A 17,269-nucleotide genomic window follows, 5' to 3' on the forward strand; every position below is an offset into this window, starting at 1 on the left:
TATTTTTTAATATGGAGTTATTTTTACGTGGGGAGCACTGGTTTAGAACAATAAAATCGAAGGGAGTGAAAGCCCATTCTCCCTCATGTCAGCAGCTGAGTAACTGGCCGGGGTCTCCTAATGGCACCTTGCAGACTCCCTCCTGTCCTCTCCGTGGGTCTCCTGGGTGTGCGTCTCCGGCCGTGGTGGTGTCACTTGGCAAGGAGGCCTTCTTTAAATACCCTTGAGGAGGAGTTAGGCTCTTTCTCCCAGTTCTGCAGTACTCTTTAGTTTACTTTTTTTTTTTTAATGCTTAAAGTAAACGTGCAAAATATTAAAAATAAATAACCCTAGGTACATTTTCCCTGAAGAACCAAATGTGCAGGAGTAAATATATTAAGTTTATACCACGCAAGCTATTTCAGCGACAGTGGCAGATACTGAAATATTCAAGCACAACCACAGTGGTAGGTACTGGAAGATTTTCAATCAGCGGTTTATTTATTTGGTTGTAAGTTAGATTTTATTGGGTGGGGCCCATCGTTTTGTGGTGATTGAAAACCAGCCTCCCCTGCATTCTCAGCCCAGTGGGTTCTGGGGCACAGGCTGAGCCTGCCCAGGGCTCCCCAGCACCACTCCCACAACCAGCCCAGCCCTCCTGTCTAAAGGGAATCCATGTCCTCCCACCCCTGCTGCCCTGACAGTAAGCCGCATTAGGGCAGAGATTCACCCCATTGCTGACCATTTGTTGAGTTGTGGTTCAGATGAACAAGATTTTCCTGGCCCAGTGTACAGTGGGAATAGGGAGAAGTTAGCCGTGGGCTTCGTGGAATAGTTAAAGACAAGGACCCCATGTGGGAAACCACTTGCTAAATATTAATACTAATAAGAATCAAACTGTTTCATTGGTTGACTATATTTTATCACTCACTTACCTGGAAGCTCTGGTCTGAGGTTAGAAACATGCCATGCACTTGGATAGACACTGAGACTCCATTAATAGAGACTTCCAGCATCTTCTCCCTGGAGCCAGTTGGGAAGCACTTGTCCAAGCTTTCATAAGCTGTCTTGACTTGGGGGTGGGAGGAGAAGGAGGATCCTGGATCATCCAGAAAGCATGGAATTAAGACTTTAAGCACCAGAAAAAGGCCTGGTTTTACTGTGGGAATTTGAATGTAAGAGACACATCTTTCATTATCTGGTTGTTGCAGTCTTGGTTCTTGTTCTCTGAATTAGTGTTTGAAACGCTCCTGTTATGTGTGAGTTTGCATTTGGAGGTGATAAAGTTGATCTTACAACATAGCAATCATTAGTTGACTTTTTATGAGCCTCTTGAAGCTGACCAGCAGCTGACATGGATTAGCACATTTTCACCTAAGGAAACTGAGGCACCAGAGGCCATGAGAGCCACTCAGCGTCACCCAGCCCAGAGACGTGGGCCTAAGATTGGCCTCGGAAGGCAGCTCTGAACCTGTTCCTCTTCACTGCTGCCCGAGGGGCCACCACTTACGTTATAGGTCAGCAAATGGGCTGGAGGGGCTCAGAAGGACCTCTGCTTGCCTATGGGCTGGGGCTGAACCCAGGCGCTGGGCCGTGCAAGGCTCTGGAACAGCTGCTAAGTTACTGAGAGAAGTGTGAGCCCTATGGCGTGTAGTATGGGGGCTCTTTGGGAGTTTGGGGCTTCCTTCCATCAACGGATTTGCCAGAAGTTCACAGTGAGTGAAGCTGGGGCACCCAAGGCCGTCAGGGGCTCTCAGGGAGGCCTTCCAGGAGGCCAGGCAGAGGTGGGACCCTGTGGCAGGCAGCAGGGCCGGGCTGGCAGCCCAAGGAGGCGAGTGGTCTTTCTCAGGCAGGACGCTCTTTCCGGAGGGCATTCCCTTGTTTTCAGGCCCTTACCTTCAAAGCGATGTCTGTGCAACTTCACCAGAAACACAAATGCTTTGGGCTCCACGCACGCTTCCTTCTAAGGGTTGGTGCTGATGCAGGGTATGTTATATTCTTTGCAGTACAGTCATGCGTCACTGAACAACAGGGACGCATTCTGAGAAATGTGTTGTTGGGCAGTTTCGTCCTGTGCAAACATCATAGGATGTACTTACACAACCCTAGACAGTACAGCCTGCTCCACACCTACGCCACACACCTGTACTGTACTGAATACCGTAGGCAGTTGTAAGAGTGGGAGGTTTTTGTGTCTAACGTATCTGTACGTAGAAGAGGCATAGTAACAATACAGTATTACAATCTACGGGGCCACCGTTATCTGTGCTGTCATTGACTGAAACGCCATGATGGGGCACGTGACTGTGAGATTCCTCGGCTGCTGTTAGAGAATGTTTTGTTGAGATAATGCTATTTTATAGTAATTTTAGATAGTGTTTTTTTAGGGGAAAAAATAATAAAATCTAGTGAAAGTGATTTGTTTTTGCTGACAGTCGAATGTCACTGGATATTGGCCCGTGAGAACCAGCCTAAACCACTTAACTAGAGTTTTTGTTTTTATTTTAGTTTTAAGAAGACATTATTTGGAGGAGAGCTCATAATGCATTTTATGTGTTAAACTGCTAATTTATGTTTTCCTCAAAGTTCTTGGAAGTTAAGAGAAAAAGAAATGGAATTTAACTATTGGACAAGGAACCATTTCCTCAAACATTAGTTTTCTAGTTTCTTTTGAGCAGCAATGTCATATTTTTCAAAAATATTTTAAGTCAATCTCCAGTACCTAATGATATTTCATATAAAACTTCTACAGGTTCTGACTTACACATTTCTGACTCATTGCTTATTGCAGACAACAATGAAGCTGTTTTTATGAACACAAAATAGGACCTTAGGGTCTCCCAAGTTTCCGTTTTATATCTGCTTTTTCATCTAATTAATTTTTATTTTGTTTACTTGGTATTAAGAATACCTGAGCCACTCAGGTGAGTCCCCCCGCCCAAGTGTCAGCCTACTTGCAGTTTCCAGGTACTTTTCAATTAAATACAGCCGAAGTGTTAAAGTAACAGGAATAATGGGACTTCAGATATTCTAAGTTGGATCAGTAAAAAGCAACCACTCCCATTCCTTAGAAGTTTTTCAGTAGAAGCCTTCTAAATCCTGGTAAGCATTAAATCCATGGTAACATACTCCAGAGAGTCAGCTAGTTAGCAGTTACTGCTTACCTGACTCTCACACAGAGAAGCTGAGTTGTCACTCCTGGGAGGGTGGGATGTCTCCCATAGCAGTGTGCTTGTCTGCGTGATTTTTAGGTGCAAACTAAGGCAGGATAAGGTGGTTAAAGGCCAGTTTAAAGCTGCAACCTTCCCAACGCTCCAGCCTAAGCCGCAGCAGGTGGGTTCTGTTCGCACAAGAGTTTACCCCACGCAGCCACAGCCGTGTGTTCTTGGTTTCTCATTTAGTGGGTAAGATGAGTATGGACTGGTTGCTGTTATGACACAGTTTGAAAAACAGCTATACATATTTAAAAATAGTTAAAGCAGCCATTTTTTAATTCCCCAGAGGAGGGTTCCTTGGAAACCCTGCCTGCTCCAAAGCCTGGCAGCTAAGAGGAAGCCCCACCGTGGCCAGCAGATGCGGTTTTCACCAGGCCTCGGTTTCCCCATCCGGAATCTCTCCCGTGCTTTCAACCTGAAGGCTCAGATCTTTCTGCATCTCAGGAACATTCCTTTGTCTTTTATCTTTGAATAGTCTTTTAGCTCTTTTGTTGAGAGATACCATTTATCCCTTTGTTTAGGTCCACGAGTCTGGCGATGAATTCTCTCTTACAAACTCCCTCTCCCCTGTCATTGACTGCCTGTGTCAGGCCATTCCTCTGGGTCAGAAACTCAGCCGCCAGCCTCGTGGCTTCTCCTCACTGTTTCTGATTTTATTCTTTCGTTCCACAACGTTTGGGTCCTCAGTTCTGGGGCTTTCCTCCTTGTCTCATGTTGTTTCAGATTCTTATCCCGGATGTCTTGTGGCATCGAATGCCTGTTCTCTGTAAAGTGGCGTCGGAGCGGGACGTGGTTTTGGGGGTTTCTTTCTGCTCTTTGGGTTCTGTTTTCTTCTCCATCAGCTCCTTGCCTCTTGTCTGTCCCCTTTGACCTCCCTCTTCCCCTGGCCCCCTTTCCCTCCTGTGGCAGCTTTGTCTGATGTCCTCACTGTTTCTCTTCAGCTTTCTCCTTTTGGATGTCTCTTCCCAGACGTTCTCTGCTGAGACCGGTGCTGGCCACCAGGAAGGTTTCTCACTGGTCCTGAGTCAGATCTGGGCTGGAGGGGGCTCCCCCCATCTTCCCGTGGCAGGAGAAAGTGGGGTGGGGGAGGTGCCTGTCATCCTGGACGCCCTGGAGCTGCAGGGCCAGGCCGTTCGGCACCATTCGCATTTGCAACAGGTCGACCCCCGCCCCGTAAGCTGTAGGGAGCACTTGGGCATCTGCTGGGCTTCGCCGGCCGCATTGCAGGACCGGGGGCACGGTGTCCTCTCCCTGGGGAGTCCGGTGTCTAGTGAGCGTATCGTGTCCCTCTGTTGTCTGTAGGCACCGGCTCCAGACAAAAGTGGTCGCTCTTGATTAGGGACCACTGACTGAATGATCTGACGCGTTCCCTTCACCTATCCTGGAGGGTGGGGAGCTCACATATTCTTATTCCCCTTGGGGTGCCAGCTGCAGGAGGTCACTTCTCCAGCTTACTGGGTAAGGTGGGCACTTTTTTTGCCCCCAGAGAGCCTTCACTGGCTGTTCACTTCCAAGCATTCAAAATTTCCACTTCCTGGTCAGGAGATGGAAAAAATAAGGCCGTGTCTGCGCCTTCTGTTTCTTCCCTGCACGCTTTGGGGTGACTCGATCCTGGCTGTTGTGGGCTCAGCGTGGGGCTGGGACGAGGGGCGAGGCTGGCCCCTATGCCCAACTCCAGTCTTCCCTTTTATTCCTTAGGGGTGGCGTTTTCTAGGTTGATTATGTAAAGCTGTGCCCCTTTTTCTGTTGGAAGGTGTGTTTTCTTTCTTCTGGTTTTTATTTTTCCCACCCCTCATTTTACTAGGAATAGAGGGAAGGAAATTCAATTATAGTGAAGTTAGAATCTGCCATCAGAACCTGGAACTTTGACTTTTTCTTTTCCATCTTTCTTTTTTGTCTCACTTGGATCTGGGTCAAATGAAGCCAGGGGAGACCATTGGCCTCCCAAGGAAATGGCGACTTAAACATTGTTTCACCTCAAGTCAGAACCCTGGAGTGTTCGGAGGTACTTAGCAGTTTCCATGTGTTAGATCCTTACTCACCGTTCAAAATTATTATAGTAGTTACATTTTATTTCACAATGTAAGTTTAAAAAAAATTGGCAAAGGAAATGAAATCTGATTCAGTTAAATTTTGTAAACTAATATGTTACCAATAAAACCTTTTTCCCAGTGTAAAAATAATATGCGGTCCAAAATTCCTTTTAAATGTCACAATACAAAACTTTTCCAAAACCCCAATGTTAATACGTTATTGGCTTCAGTATTTTTTGCCAAAGTCTAAAAGGCCAAATTAATTTTTTTTTAAATTTCTGGCACATTCATGATTACTTTTTTTTTTTTTTCCTCTTAAGGAAAAATAAGTTTCATAGTCCTTTTCAATATATCCCTCTCCTTCCACTTTTTAAAAATAATGAGGAACCAGTGACGTTTGCAGATATTCTTCCTGTTTTATCATGGCACCGTGTAAGAAAGAAGAAAACTGTAGGTGAATTTTGAAAATGTCTTCATGGAAGAGAATCTGACCGTGACAGGAGGAGACCCCCACCCGCCATTTAGTCTGCTCTGTCGCTCTCCCCACCAGCCTCGACCCACAGAGCTGCACCCCAGACAAGGCCGGGCCGGCCCGCACCTGCCCAGGGATGCCAGCTGCACTGTGTCTGGGTTAGATGCAAAAATAATGCCCCTCCCCTTTCTAATGGAGAAGGGGAAATTGTGTGCTCTGCAAATGACGTTTTAAACTCAAAAATAATTGTCATCCTTTGCTTATGCATGAAAAAGTAAAGATAAAAATCCACAGTAAAAAATGACAGCTCTAGGCAGGTGTCTTTCTTTTTGAGCACAGTGATGCTTTTTGGAGCTGAAGGTAGGGGCAGCCATTCCCCAGCTGTGGGTGGAATAGGAACAAGACAAACCCCATGCGTCCTCGGTGTCGGCCCTGTGGACGCTAGAAGGTGACGCACTGCGGCTGCTTGCTGGCCGTGGGGATCTTGGTCAGCGTCTGAACTTCCCTTCTGAGATTGGGATGTTGACGGTGATGTTTGCGTCACAAGGTGTGGTGAGGGGTAACAGCGATGACAGGGGAGGGAGAGTGCTTTGTAAACTGAAGTGTCATAAGGCATGCTTTCATTGCCATCGCGGTTGCCTGGAGAACTGATAATGATACATTAATAGCTTTCAGTCCAATTAGCCAAAATGATAGAAACAGAAATGTCAAACATCTGTTGCAGTGTTTACTCCCAAAAGAGCTCTTTTTTTGGAACAGGAAACTTCAGTTTGCTCTTTTTTTCCCCTCTAAAACAGAAATGACAGCATAGATGAGCCACTTTCTGTCCCTGTGTAGACAGCACTTGTATTCTAGAGGACTCCATTGTAGCTCCTGCCTAGCTCGAGTTGGAATACGTGAAGGGATCCAGTCCTGTTGCTTTCTCCAGCATCCCAAATCTGAAGCTGGTTCCCCTAGCGTGAGACCAGGACTCGGAACAGCAGCCTTGAAATTGGCTGTGGATGGATTGTAAGGGACACCCTTAAGACTTTAAAAAGGATATTTTAAAAACAAAAGAGCACGACTTTATCCTTTTTTTGCTGGTGTACCGTTCACGCTCGGTGAGCACAGCCCCCTCAGCATCGTGGTGGGTATGTTCAGTTCCACCTCTCGCATGCTTTTCTCTCTGCAGCGTCGGCTTTAGGGAGAAATGAAGACCTTGACTCACTCAAAAATGCAAGCTCAAGGGCAACCGGGGCAGTTTTTCAGGTTTTCCAGGAACCCTAAAAACTTATCTTTGGAGTAAACCAGAAACCTAATAAATTGCACTTGAGGTCGAGTTCAAATAAGAAGTCTGCACCGCTCTGTGCTGAAGTAGCTCAAACGAGATGAAAGCCCCTAATTCCGCTGTCCAGTGAAACCCAATTCGGAAATTCAAGCCCCGAGAGGATGCTTAGTTCTGTTCTTCGCTGACCTCTGCCTGCACGCGGGATGCTCATTGTGAGGCTGTTAGCCGCCGGTGACCTCACTGCGTCTTGGGGAAGCACGGATTTAAGTGAGGGAGCTACTCCGTTTTCCTGTTACTGGTACCACCTTAGGGCCGGGCAGCTGCGGCCCATCTGTCCAGTTCCCCAGGCGGGAGGCCAGCTGTACGGGGGTCTCTGCATCTCCAGGGGCAGCCTGCCCAGCTCGCCTAGCACCTGCACACAGGTGTGCTGAGCCGGATGTGTGTCTGTGCTTCCGATACAGAGGTCAGGTTGGTGGAGACTGACAACCCCTTTGGAAAATAAAATGGTCCCTGATGTAATTTAATGTTAAGTAATGATAATTGGCAGCAGAGAAGGGTGACCGTCACTCATGTGACAGGTTGACAGTAGGGGCCATAGGCAAAGCTGTGCCTCAGGTGCTAGGAATATGTAGTTGGGTAAAATAGACCAGAAAAGTGAGTGGCAATGGGATGTAAAATAGGCATTTTAAAATCTAATTTAAAAATGAAATTGGGCCGGGCGTGGTGGCTCACGCCTGTAATCCTAGCACTCTGGGAGGCTGAGGCGGGCGGATTGTTTGAGCTCAGGAGTTCGAGACTAGCCTGAGCAAGAGCAAGACCCCGTCTCTACCAAAAATAGAAAGAAATTAATTGGACAGCTAAAAATATATACAAAAACTTAGTCGAGCACGGTGGCACATGCCTGTAGTCCCAGCTACTCGGGAGGCTGAGGCAGTAGGATCGCTTGAGCCCAGGAGTTTGAGTTTGCTGTGAGCTAGGCTGACGCCACGGCACTCACTCTAGCCAGGGCAACAGAGTGAGACTCTGTCTCGAAAAAAAAAATTAAATTAAATTAAAAAAATAAATAAAAAATAAAAAAAAATGAAATTGGATGTGGAGTAAAATTTTGGTAGAAAAAAGATCTAATGACTGGGATAAGACGGTGGGTTTGAATTTAAAATAACCTGCTGAACACCAGCTTGTTGCTAGCCATGCTTCATCCTAAGGCTTTTCCTTTTGTGTTTAAAGTAAACCGTAGAAAATGGATTTTAAATATTATTTTGTTCACCTGCGAGTCCATGTTTCTGCAGAGCCTAACAGTGCTGTGGCAGCTGAGCCTGCTGCCTGGAGCTTTTATCTGATTGTTAAACCTCTGGGTTCTTGGCAAATGCATACGAGTATTTAATTTTCATTTCCTGATTTCAGTGTAATACCAGAAAAATCATACAAGCCGATGGCCAGTGTCTAGTGTTTAAAATTGCAAAACATTAAAAAGAAATACTAATTATAGCCTGTATCTTAGTGGGGGATGTAAGGCGATTTTAGAATTGGAAGAGGTCTTTTCTCTGGAAGAAGGAATCACCCCTCCTTTCAGAGGTGATGAAGGTTAGGTCTGGAGTCCTTCGCTCGAGGTCACAAAGCCAGAGACCACGGGAGAGAGCAAGCAAGGAGAGCTAGGTGCCTTCCCAGGAAACCTGTCCTGACTTCCGTGCTAGGATTCGACCATCGAGAAGTACCACGTGTGTAGAGGATTCTGCAGAAACATGTTAGGAGAAACAGACCTGTGAAATTTGTCCAACTCATGCTTGCCCGACACCTATAAGACGGGTGGGGGTGCAGAGATGCATGTGAGGAGGAGGGCCACCCTCCATGGTGTCATTGTCATTCCAGGAGAGCTGGGTGGGGACGCCCACCAGGTTCCTGCTTCCCAGAGAGGTGGGGCAGCCGAGGATTCCCTAGCGGTGCAGGGAACTTCGGTGGCCCCAGGGCCAGGCTCCACGCCTCCCCTCTTGATTTGAAGGTGACCCAGTCAAGCGATTGAGGGATGGGGCCTGGGACCAGCATGGCCTCATCAAGGTGGAGCCCCAGAGTCCCCCAGGCAGGGACGGCCTCCATGCGTCCCTGGGCAGCTGCTGGGAGGGCAGGGTTGGAGCGGGGGCTGCCGGAGACACGGTGTCTCGGGGCACAAGTGTGTGTGTGCGGCTCGGGACACGGGTCAGGATGGTGTCTGGCTGTGAAGGGCACAGGGGAGGGACCGAGGCTGGGAGTGGGTGCAGGACAGGAGAAAAACCTATGCAGAAACCTGCTGGAGAGCTGTGGTGGGTTTCACTGAATACAAGTAGGAGGGAGAGAAAAAGGGAGATTTGAAAATGTTCTGGAGGTCAGATGGTGGGGGCGGGGCTGGGCTGGCAGTGGGGACTGTGATGATCTGAGTGTGCTGCGTCCTCTGTGTCCCCGGCAGGGTTCTGAGCTTCTGTGTGTTGACTCATTAAAGAAAGCTGGATGCGTTATCCCCGTTCCGCTGGTGGGGAAACAGAGGCCCACGCGGTCCGGTAACTTGGAAGAGGTCACCCAGCTGGGAAGGGCTTGGCAGGGCTTCGCACCTGGTGTGCTGACGCCCGTGCAGTGCTGCGCCCACTGGGTTGCTTCTGAGAGCGAAGAAAGGATGAAGCCCCCTCCTCCCCGGCCACCTGCTGTCCTCTTCTCCAGGCTGGTCCCTCGCGTCTGGGCCCCCTCCAGCCTCACCCGGCTCAGCCACTCAGTCCAGTCGCTCCCCCCCACCCAGTGCCCCTTTTCTGACTGCTGATTGTGCCAAACATCTCCCCCAGCAAAGCATCTCCAAATAGGCCTTCCAGGCGGAACTCGCTCCTGCGTGCCCATCCCCTCTTTTCCTGGGAATATCAAAACTTCTGTCTCCCCTTTGGGACTTTGAAGATGGTGGGAGTGGGGCAGGAGCCCATGTCCCTGCATACAGCAGGCACTCCCTAAGAGAGCGAATGTGTGCGCAGAGCTGCAGACCTGGCGTGGGCATCTGGGTGGATAGTGGTGTCTTGATGAGAGGTCAGGATGACCAGAGTCTGGGACAGAGTTGAGGTCGCCGTTCTGAGGATGTCCAGGGGGTGCCCCGGTGTTGGTGACCAGGCGCGGGGTCTGCCGCAGTGCTGACTCGGGAGCTGAGGGCCTGCGCGGCTGGGTGGAAGCCGTTTCCCAGGCAGTTGCGCCGTGGCCGTCGCCTGACTCGGGTTCCCATCGGAGGGAGAAGCCTTAGACTGAGACACTGAGAATGGCAGGGAACATTTTTAAGCCTTTGCACAAACTCCCGTGGCTTCTCCTTGCTCCCGGTGGGTGTGACTAATCAGACCTCTAGGAACAAAGTGTGAAGGGAAAGATTTTTCCCAAAGTAAAGAGTGACAGATTTCCTTTTCCAAATGCTGTCTTTCCTAAAAGGTTGAATTCGGTCCATCTCACCAAGAAAGAGCAGGTTTCCAGCATCTCTTTTTTAAAAGAGCTTTTAGAAGAGGAAGATAAGATCAGTTACTGTCCTAACTTTCGCACGTTTTCCTGTTTTAAGCAGGTTTGTGAAGTGTTAAGTATCTTTTATAAATGCGGAAGTTCCGAATAGCGCCAGGGATCCCTGCCAGCGTGGCTCCCATGGCCGGGCACCGCTCAGGTGCCCTGTCAGCTCCTCCTCACCCGCTCACGCGGGGACGCAGGCCGGGAGAGGCCCGCACAGCTGCCGACTCACGTGACTCATTCAGACAGAGCCGGGCCAACGTCGGGACGCCGTCCCCCGGCTGTCACACCGCAGGGGCACGTCTGCTGCGTGTCAGATGTTTCCTGGCTTATTTCATAATCCCAGTGGCTCTGCTGGAAAGCGGGGTCGTCCCCTTTGACCTTTGAGGGGTCCGCAATTCGGGGACCTTAAGTCATTTTCTGGTCCTCCTGCCGCGGGGGCGGGGCCAGCACGGATGTGGCTCAACATGTCTGGGTCTGGCGACCCGGCCGGCCCGTCTGGTGGATCCACCTGAGTGTTTTCTGCGGACTCTGCCCTCTCTTCTCATCGATGGGGGACACCAGAATGAGCTTATCTGCTTCGTCGCAGCATTGGAAGGTTCTCTGTTTTTATCACTGAGCAAACTGAACACCAGATAAAGCAGCGCAGTTACCTGTTACCATCAGCGTAGGAGCGAGTGTGAACACGCGTGTGCCGCGGGAGATGGCAGAGAAAGGTCGGTTTCCCGGCCAGCCCTCGCTGGCCGCAGAGGGTAGCTGCCCGTCTTTTGGGCCTCGGACACGTCTTCAGGTTGGGAAGGGGTCGGCTGAGGCCTCGAGCTTCTGTTTCTTGGCCATTAACGTGGCCCAGACCCAGGATTCTAGGATGGGAGGTTCCCGTCGCAGGGGAAGGAATCCGATGTGGCTCTGGGTGGCAGAGGGCCGCAGGCAGCCTCTCGGGCGGGTGGGGAGTCCATTAATTTGAGGTTTTCACTGGGTTTCTGGAACGCATTTGCACAGAGGAGCTGAAAGCCAGGGTAGGAAGGAACTCATGCGTTCTTCTCTCAAAAACAAGAATTGAGAGTCGCATGAGGGTTAACCAGCGTGGACTCGGAGCCCAGACTCCCGGCAGGTGGTTTATCTTTGGAGAGGGCAGAGGACCCCAGAGCGCAATCTTGGTCGCTGCGCGGGAAGGAGAGGGTCCGGCAGTCCCGCCCGGGTGCCGTGGCAGCTGTGTGTTCTTGGATCCCCCGAGTGCCCGCCCACCTTCCTCTCTGTCCCCGTTCCAGCAGGGCCCGGTGGTTTCTCGCTAACCCCGTGTGGTCTCTAACGCCTCTCGTCAGCCGCTGCACTGCTCTGTCTCGCCCTGTGCCGCGACCCATCCAGTAGTTTCTGTGTAACACGTGTGTAGTAGCCGAGCATCCTCCCTTACTCGTGAACTGTGACTGCAGAAACACCATTCTCATGATGTTCTATGTGTTCCTTTCAAGAACTGGGTTTCTCTTGAGGAGAATACAGGGTCTCAGCCCTTGAATTTACCAAGCGGTTGTAGACGAGGCACCTGTGAAGCTTGAAAAATTTGTTCCAGTTTTGTGACCTCAACAAGAGAATGACAATTTCAGTGTTCTCTGTTTCCCAACGAGTGAGAATTCCTGAATTTACACATAAAGCCTACTTGAAAATTCCACACTTCTTGGCCGTGAGCGCCTGGCATCGCGTGGGAGGCGGTGCCTTCTAACTGGAAGTGAACACGGTTTTTAAAGACAAATATTTAAATCTGAGTTCAGTTCTTTTAAAATTCAGTGGTTGCTGGAGACATGGAAATCCACTCCTAAATACTCAGTTAGCTCCCTCCAGGGCGACAGCCTAGGATGTATTTTTCCACAAGCGAAGCCCACGTCTGTTTGCTCTCTTAATGCTCTGTTTTTCTTTTGTAACAAGGTTTTTTTTGTGTGTGGCAGGTGGCAGGTTCAAGAAAGAGATTGTTGTCGATGGACAAAGCTATCTGCTGCTGATCAGAGATGAAGGGGGCCCCCCGGAGGCGCAGGTCGGTATTACGTGTATGCTGGTAGCTGGCGTTTGCCTTTGTTTTCTTTTTAAGGTTCTGATTAAACAAGTGGTTGTAGAAATCATTGAAGCGCTTTCCAAAGAAAAGGGGAAATCCCATAAAAGTCCTTTCTATAACTGCAGTTTTTCTCATCTCTAAGAAACAAATTCTGTTGTTTTTTCAGACTAAATCCTAGAGAGAGGTTGGGTCTGTGCGGCTCATTTTTTTCACTTTTTGTGTTTTTAAGAAGAAAGGAAAAGCAGACTCTGCCCCGATTTGCCACCCCGGTTTTTGTTTGATTTTTGGTTTTTTTCTTTAAGTAGTTTGCTCCCTAGAGCAACATGGCCACTTAGGAAATGCACCGGGCGGAATTTGGGGCGAGGGCAGCGGGCGCCTCTGTGGCCACCTGGGCCCGAGGAAGCCTCCGCTGCAAACTGTGTGCAGCCTGCTGCCATTTCTTTGGGAATTCCTTGGACAGTGGGCATTCTGGAAATAAAAAAGCACGAGTGTGGAAAACCTCCTTTGGTTTACTTGATCCAGTTCATTGTTTCACTTACATCATGATCTACTAGCCAAACACTTGGAAGAAGCCGAGAGCTAGTAATAGCCAGTGATCCTTAATGCAGAGTCAATATTAAACATTTCCTTGGCTTTCTTTCTTGAACTTACCTGTTTGTGGAAGCGAAGCATAGAATTATAAGACGGTGAAAGTAAAAGATACTGCATACAGGGATTGTTAAGTGTCTAGTACTCCTGGCATTGGAGGATTGTGCAGCTGTTCAGAAAATGTCATGGGTTTGCCATGTTCTGTTGAATCTAAAACACCACTGATTATAAGGTGTACCAATATTTACGTGAAAAATGCTGCCGGTTAAACTGAGACATCAATAATAAGGTGTGTTCTGATTTCAAAGACGTTTACGCGTGAAAAATTTTATTTCTTAGCATTGACAATACCATATACTTTGTCATGATAAGGAAAGATCTTGAAGACATGTTAAAAGGGAAGAAAGTTGCTCACAGAGTAGTTTGAGCCCATGTTCAGTGAACATCTGCTAATTTTTAATGAAGTAGGCAAGGTTTGAGATCTGTCCGGCACTGTCCTGGGTTTGTTACGGTGATAAAGCCACATAACTCGTTCTTAGTCAGATTTAGCACATGGGACAGTCCGCGCTGCTACGACAAGGGTTCCGTTGATGCGCGGTCCCTCTGAGGCAATCGCAGACAGCACAGGGAAGTAGGTAAAGTGCGGCAGTCACCTGGGTTCATTTTCCGTTTTTCCCAGCACATAAATGTTTCGAGTGACTAGAAACAAGCTTTCCCCTCACAACTAAAGAGCAAACCTTGGCAGTATATGAAGAACCTAAGAAAAAAAGAAAGAAAAATCTACAGAACTGCACAGACGAGCTGGTTCAGTGGCTTCCAGAAACGCCGTGCTTTGAGTCCTGCCCCAGGTCCACTCTGGAGAGGGCTGCGGCCCTGGGTTGAGGGCCGCAGAGCGCTGACCCCACTTGGCTTCAGGGTAAAGACTGAACCCTGCCATGAATGTTACGAGGGCGCCTTTTGCACTCGAAAGCACGTTCTTGCGTGTGCGCCCATTAGAAAGCCCGTACCGAGTGTTTCCGCAGCGCCACGTGTCGGAAGACAGAATCCCGTTATTTTGACTCCAGTGGTGTTTTCTTCTGAGAAAGATCTTTTCTCTAATATCCATGGAAAATGCATCTTTTATAGAGCTTAAGAGGCTGAGAATATGTAATGTCATTTGATAAAAAGAGCATTTTCCTTTTAATCATTACAATTAAGGAATTGCTTTAAGAAAAAAAACACATTAAGGCCTGTGACAAACAGTTGCCTCCTGCTTGTTCTTACGCCTCAGAGGCACCCACATTGTGAGCTGAATCCCGTGACGGTGACGCTGGGTGAGGCCCTGCGCCGCACGTCACTGGGATCTTCTCACTTTATCCCCGAGGCCACCCTGGGGCAAGGTCGTTCCCCGTGTTCCCTTGAGGATGCTGGCGCCCCGAGATCTCACCCAGGTGTGGGCGGCTGGGACGGGGTGATGGAGGTGCAGAGCCAGGTGGCCTGCCCGGGATCCCACCCGGCGCTGGGGGTGGAGCCAGGACCCCCGGGCGCTCGGCCTGGCCTCCGGCTGGGAGAAGGGATTCACTTCATTTCCCTCATGATCAGCCCCTTGTTCTTGCAGAAGCTGTTTATAGTTAAAGGACAGATTTCTTTTAAACACTTGGGGGAATATCACGATGGAACCTTTCAAAATTGTGGACAGGATTCCTTTCTTTTCGTTATTACAGATCATTTGATACAGTCTACCTGAAGATACTGACTTCACAAAAGAAATTGCAGGACTCGTGGCTACCAGTGTCATTTTAGCATAGTGTAAAACTCTGCCAATTAACTGCAGGTTTTTTTCTTTGAAACCTTTAATTTTCTAACGAGGAAGGCATGGGGGGTATTTATGGGTGCCCACCACCTACGAGGTGCTGGGGAGGTCAAATGCACCCTCAGGAGAACGGGCCGTGCTCCCAGCTTCCTCTGTGTGGGGGTCAGATGTGTCCCAGCTTCTGTCTTGGGAGTTGAGTTCTGGCCCCGGGGTAGGACAGCCGACGCCCTTCACGCGCTGGGGCTCGGGGAGGCTGAGTCCCCCTTTCTTGGAAGAGACAGGAAAACATCCCTCGAGGCAGAGAAAAGGAAAAGGAGGTACCTGCTGTGGCCTGGGCCCTGTGCTCCCTGGAGGAGCCATCAGTTTTCGCAGGTCTGTACCAGGCTTCCCCTTTCTGAGTTCTCTTCCTCACTTAGTTTTATATTTATCATTAGAACTTCGGGTTTTTAAAAGTTTTATCATGTAAATGTTTTACATGTCACTGAATACCCTTTTCAGTTACACGTGGAAGTCAGAGTTTAGCCCATAAAAAATTTGCCCACATGTATTCATGATACCTTGGACATAAAAACTTATCTAGGAACTGCCGCTTCTTTTAGAGAAAGCAAACAGACGTATATTTTTTTCCATTTTCACTTGGAAAGAGAAGGGTCTTTGGTGCCAGAGAGATGCAATCTCGAGTCTGCTGTGCCGGTTGTAGGGAGAGTGCAGGAAGCTGCTGGCCTGCAAGGAGCCTCCGTTCGCTGAGCTCCGGCTCTGCAAGATAGTTGCACTGTTCACAAAGGGGATCCCGCACCCCGACAGTGTGGGTCCTTGTCGCAAAGGATTTGACGTAGGTTATGCTGAGCTCCGGCAAAACGAGTAGAATAGCAAGAGCCAGGCCATTGTGAGGTTCCCCCCTAATTTTTGTTGATTTCCCTAAGAATAAGTAGTACTTCCCTCGCAGGGGTGCGCAGGAGTTTGGAGACACGCTCTGACGGTGTGGGCCGGCGGCCGTGGTGGTGGCGGGAAGGACGGTGGTGGGTTTCTGCGCAGGCTGGGGGCCTAGCAGGGCTCCTGGAGTGTCTGAAGAGGAAGGAGGCTGCTTGTAAAACAGACAGTCTCGGGGGCCGAGAGGCTCTGGTGGGAGGGGAGTTGGCCTTCTCTCTGCAGGGCTGCAGTCTCCTGGGTCAGGGCAGGGGCCGGACGTTCCAGGAACGTATAGACAGTGGCCTCGTGGGGCAGCATGAGGGCCCGTTCCCGAGGGGAGCACAGAGGCCCGCGGGGCTCAGGGGGAGGGTCAGTGATGCCACAAGGAATAATAACCAAACTCAAAGGTCAGCGTCAGACGGCGACTGAGGGGCATTCCCGGGCACCCGCCGGCCATGCTGGGCTCTCGGAGGTGGTCCGAGCCCTTCCCGCCGCCTCTGCCCAGCCTCACCTGGCGCCTCTGCCCCTCTCCTCTCCGCAGTTCGCCATGTGGGTGGACGCTGTCGTGTTCGTCTTCAGCCTGGAGGACGAGATAAGCTTCCAGACCGTGTACCACTACTACAGCCGGATGGCCAACTACAGGAACACGAGCGAGGTCCCGCTCGTCCTGGTGGGGACCCAGGGTGAGTGACGTCGCGCACGGATCGCTCCTAAAGGACGCGGACAGTTTGGGCAGCGACTGGGTCCGTGGTCTGTATTTTTGGTATGGAGGAATTTAAGAAGGGTTTAAAGAAGGAATAATTGCCTACCGAAGGCTCCCTTTTTATGAGAATTTATGAAACCGAAATTAACTGTCACGTTTCCTGATTGATTCTATGTAGAAACCACTCAGCAGCCTGAAAATACACACACACACCCCACACGCACCCAAGCACTTTAGAAAAATAACATCTATTTTCTCTTGTTTTCTATATTATGATATTTTAATTTTCTGTTGTATAAAATAATGTGTAAGCAATTGAAAAGCTTATTTTAACTATTTGGTGCATTTTTAAAATAATATTGATTTCTGACATAGCAGAGTTTTGTTTTATTCTGTTCTGTTTGTCAGTGTCTTATGATCTAGACCTTATTTTTAATGTAGCAGGTCCCTAAGTATAGAATCACACTGGGCACATTTCTTGTTTTCTTCTCGGCCACTTAAAACTTGTGCTCTTAGTAAAGTGACTGTCACATGGGATCAGACACAGCATCCTTGTTCTTTTTTTTTTTTGAGACAGAGTCTCACTGTGTTGCCTGGGCTAGAGTGCTGTGGCGTCAGCCTAGCTCACAGCAACCTCACACTCCTGGGCTCAAGCAATCCTCCTGCTTCAGCCTCCCAAGTCGCTGGGACTACAGGCATGCGCCACCATGCCCGGCTAATTTTTTTTTCTATATATTTTTAGTTGTCCAATTAATTTCTTTCTAATTTTTTAGTA

General features: G+C 49.2%; 1 protein-coding gene across 4 annotated transcripts in view; it reads left to right on the forward strand.

Moving 5' to 3' along the window:
• The window catches only part of AGAP1 (ArfGAP with GTPase domain, ankyrin repeat and PH domain 1), a 544,117-nt gene that overhangs the window by 203,749 nt on the left and 323,099 nt on the right, over nt 1-17,269 (forward strand). For all 4 annotated transcript variants that reach the window (XM_012648855.1, XM_012648857.1, XM_012648858.1 and 1 more), the window contains exons 4-5: nt 12,399-12,484; nt 16,333-16,474. In XM_012648855.1, the coding sequence (XP_012504309.1) occupies nt 12,399-12,484; nt 16,333-16,474 (228 nt within the window). The remainder of the gene's footprint in view (nt 1-12,398; nt 12,485-16,332; nt 16,475-17,269) is intronic.

Source organism: Propithecus coquereli, unplaced genomic scaffold (assembly GCF_000956105.1).
Source record: "Propithecus coquereli isolate 6110/MARCELLA unplaced genomic scaffold, Pcoq_1.0 Scaffold295, whole genome shotgun sequence".
NCBI lineage: Eukaryota > Metazoa > Chordata > Mammalia > Primates > Indriidae > Propithecus > Propithecus coquereli.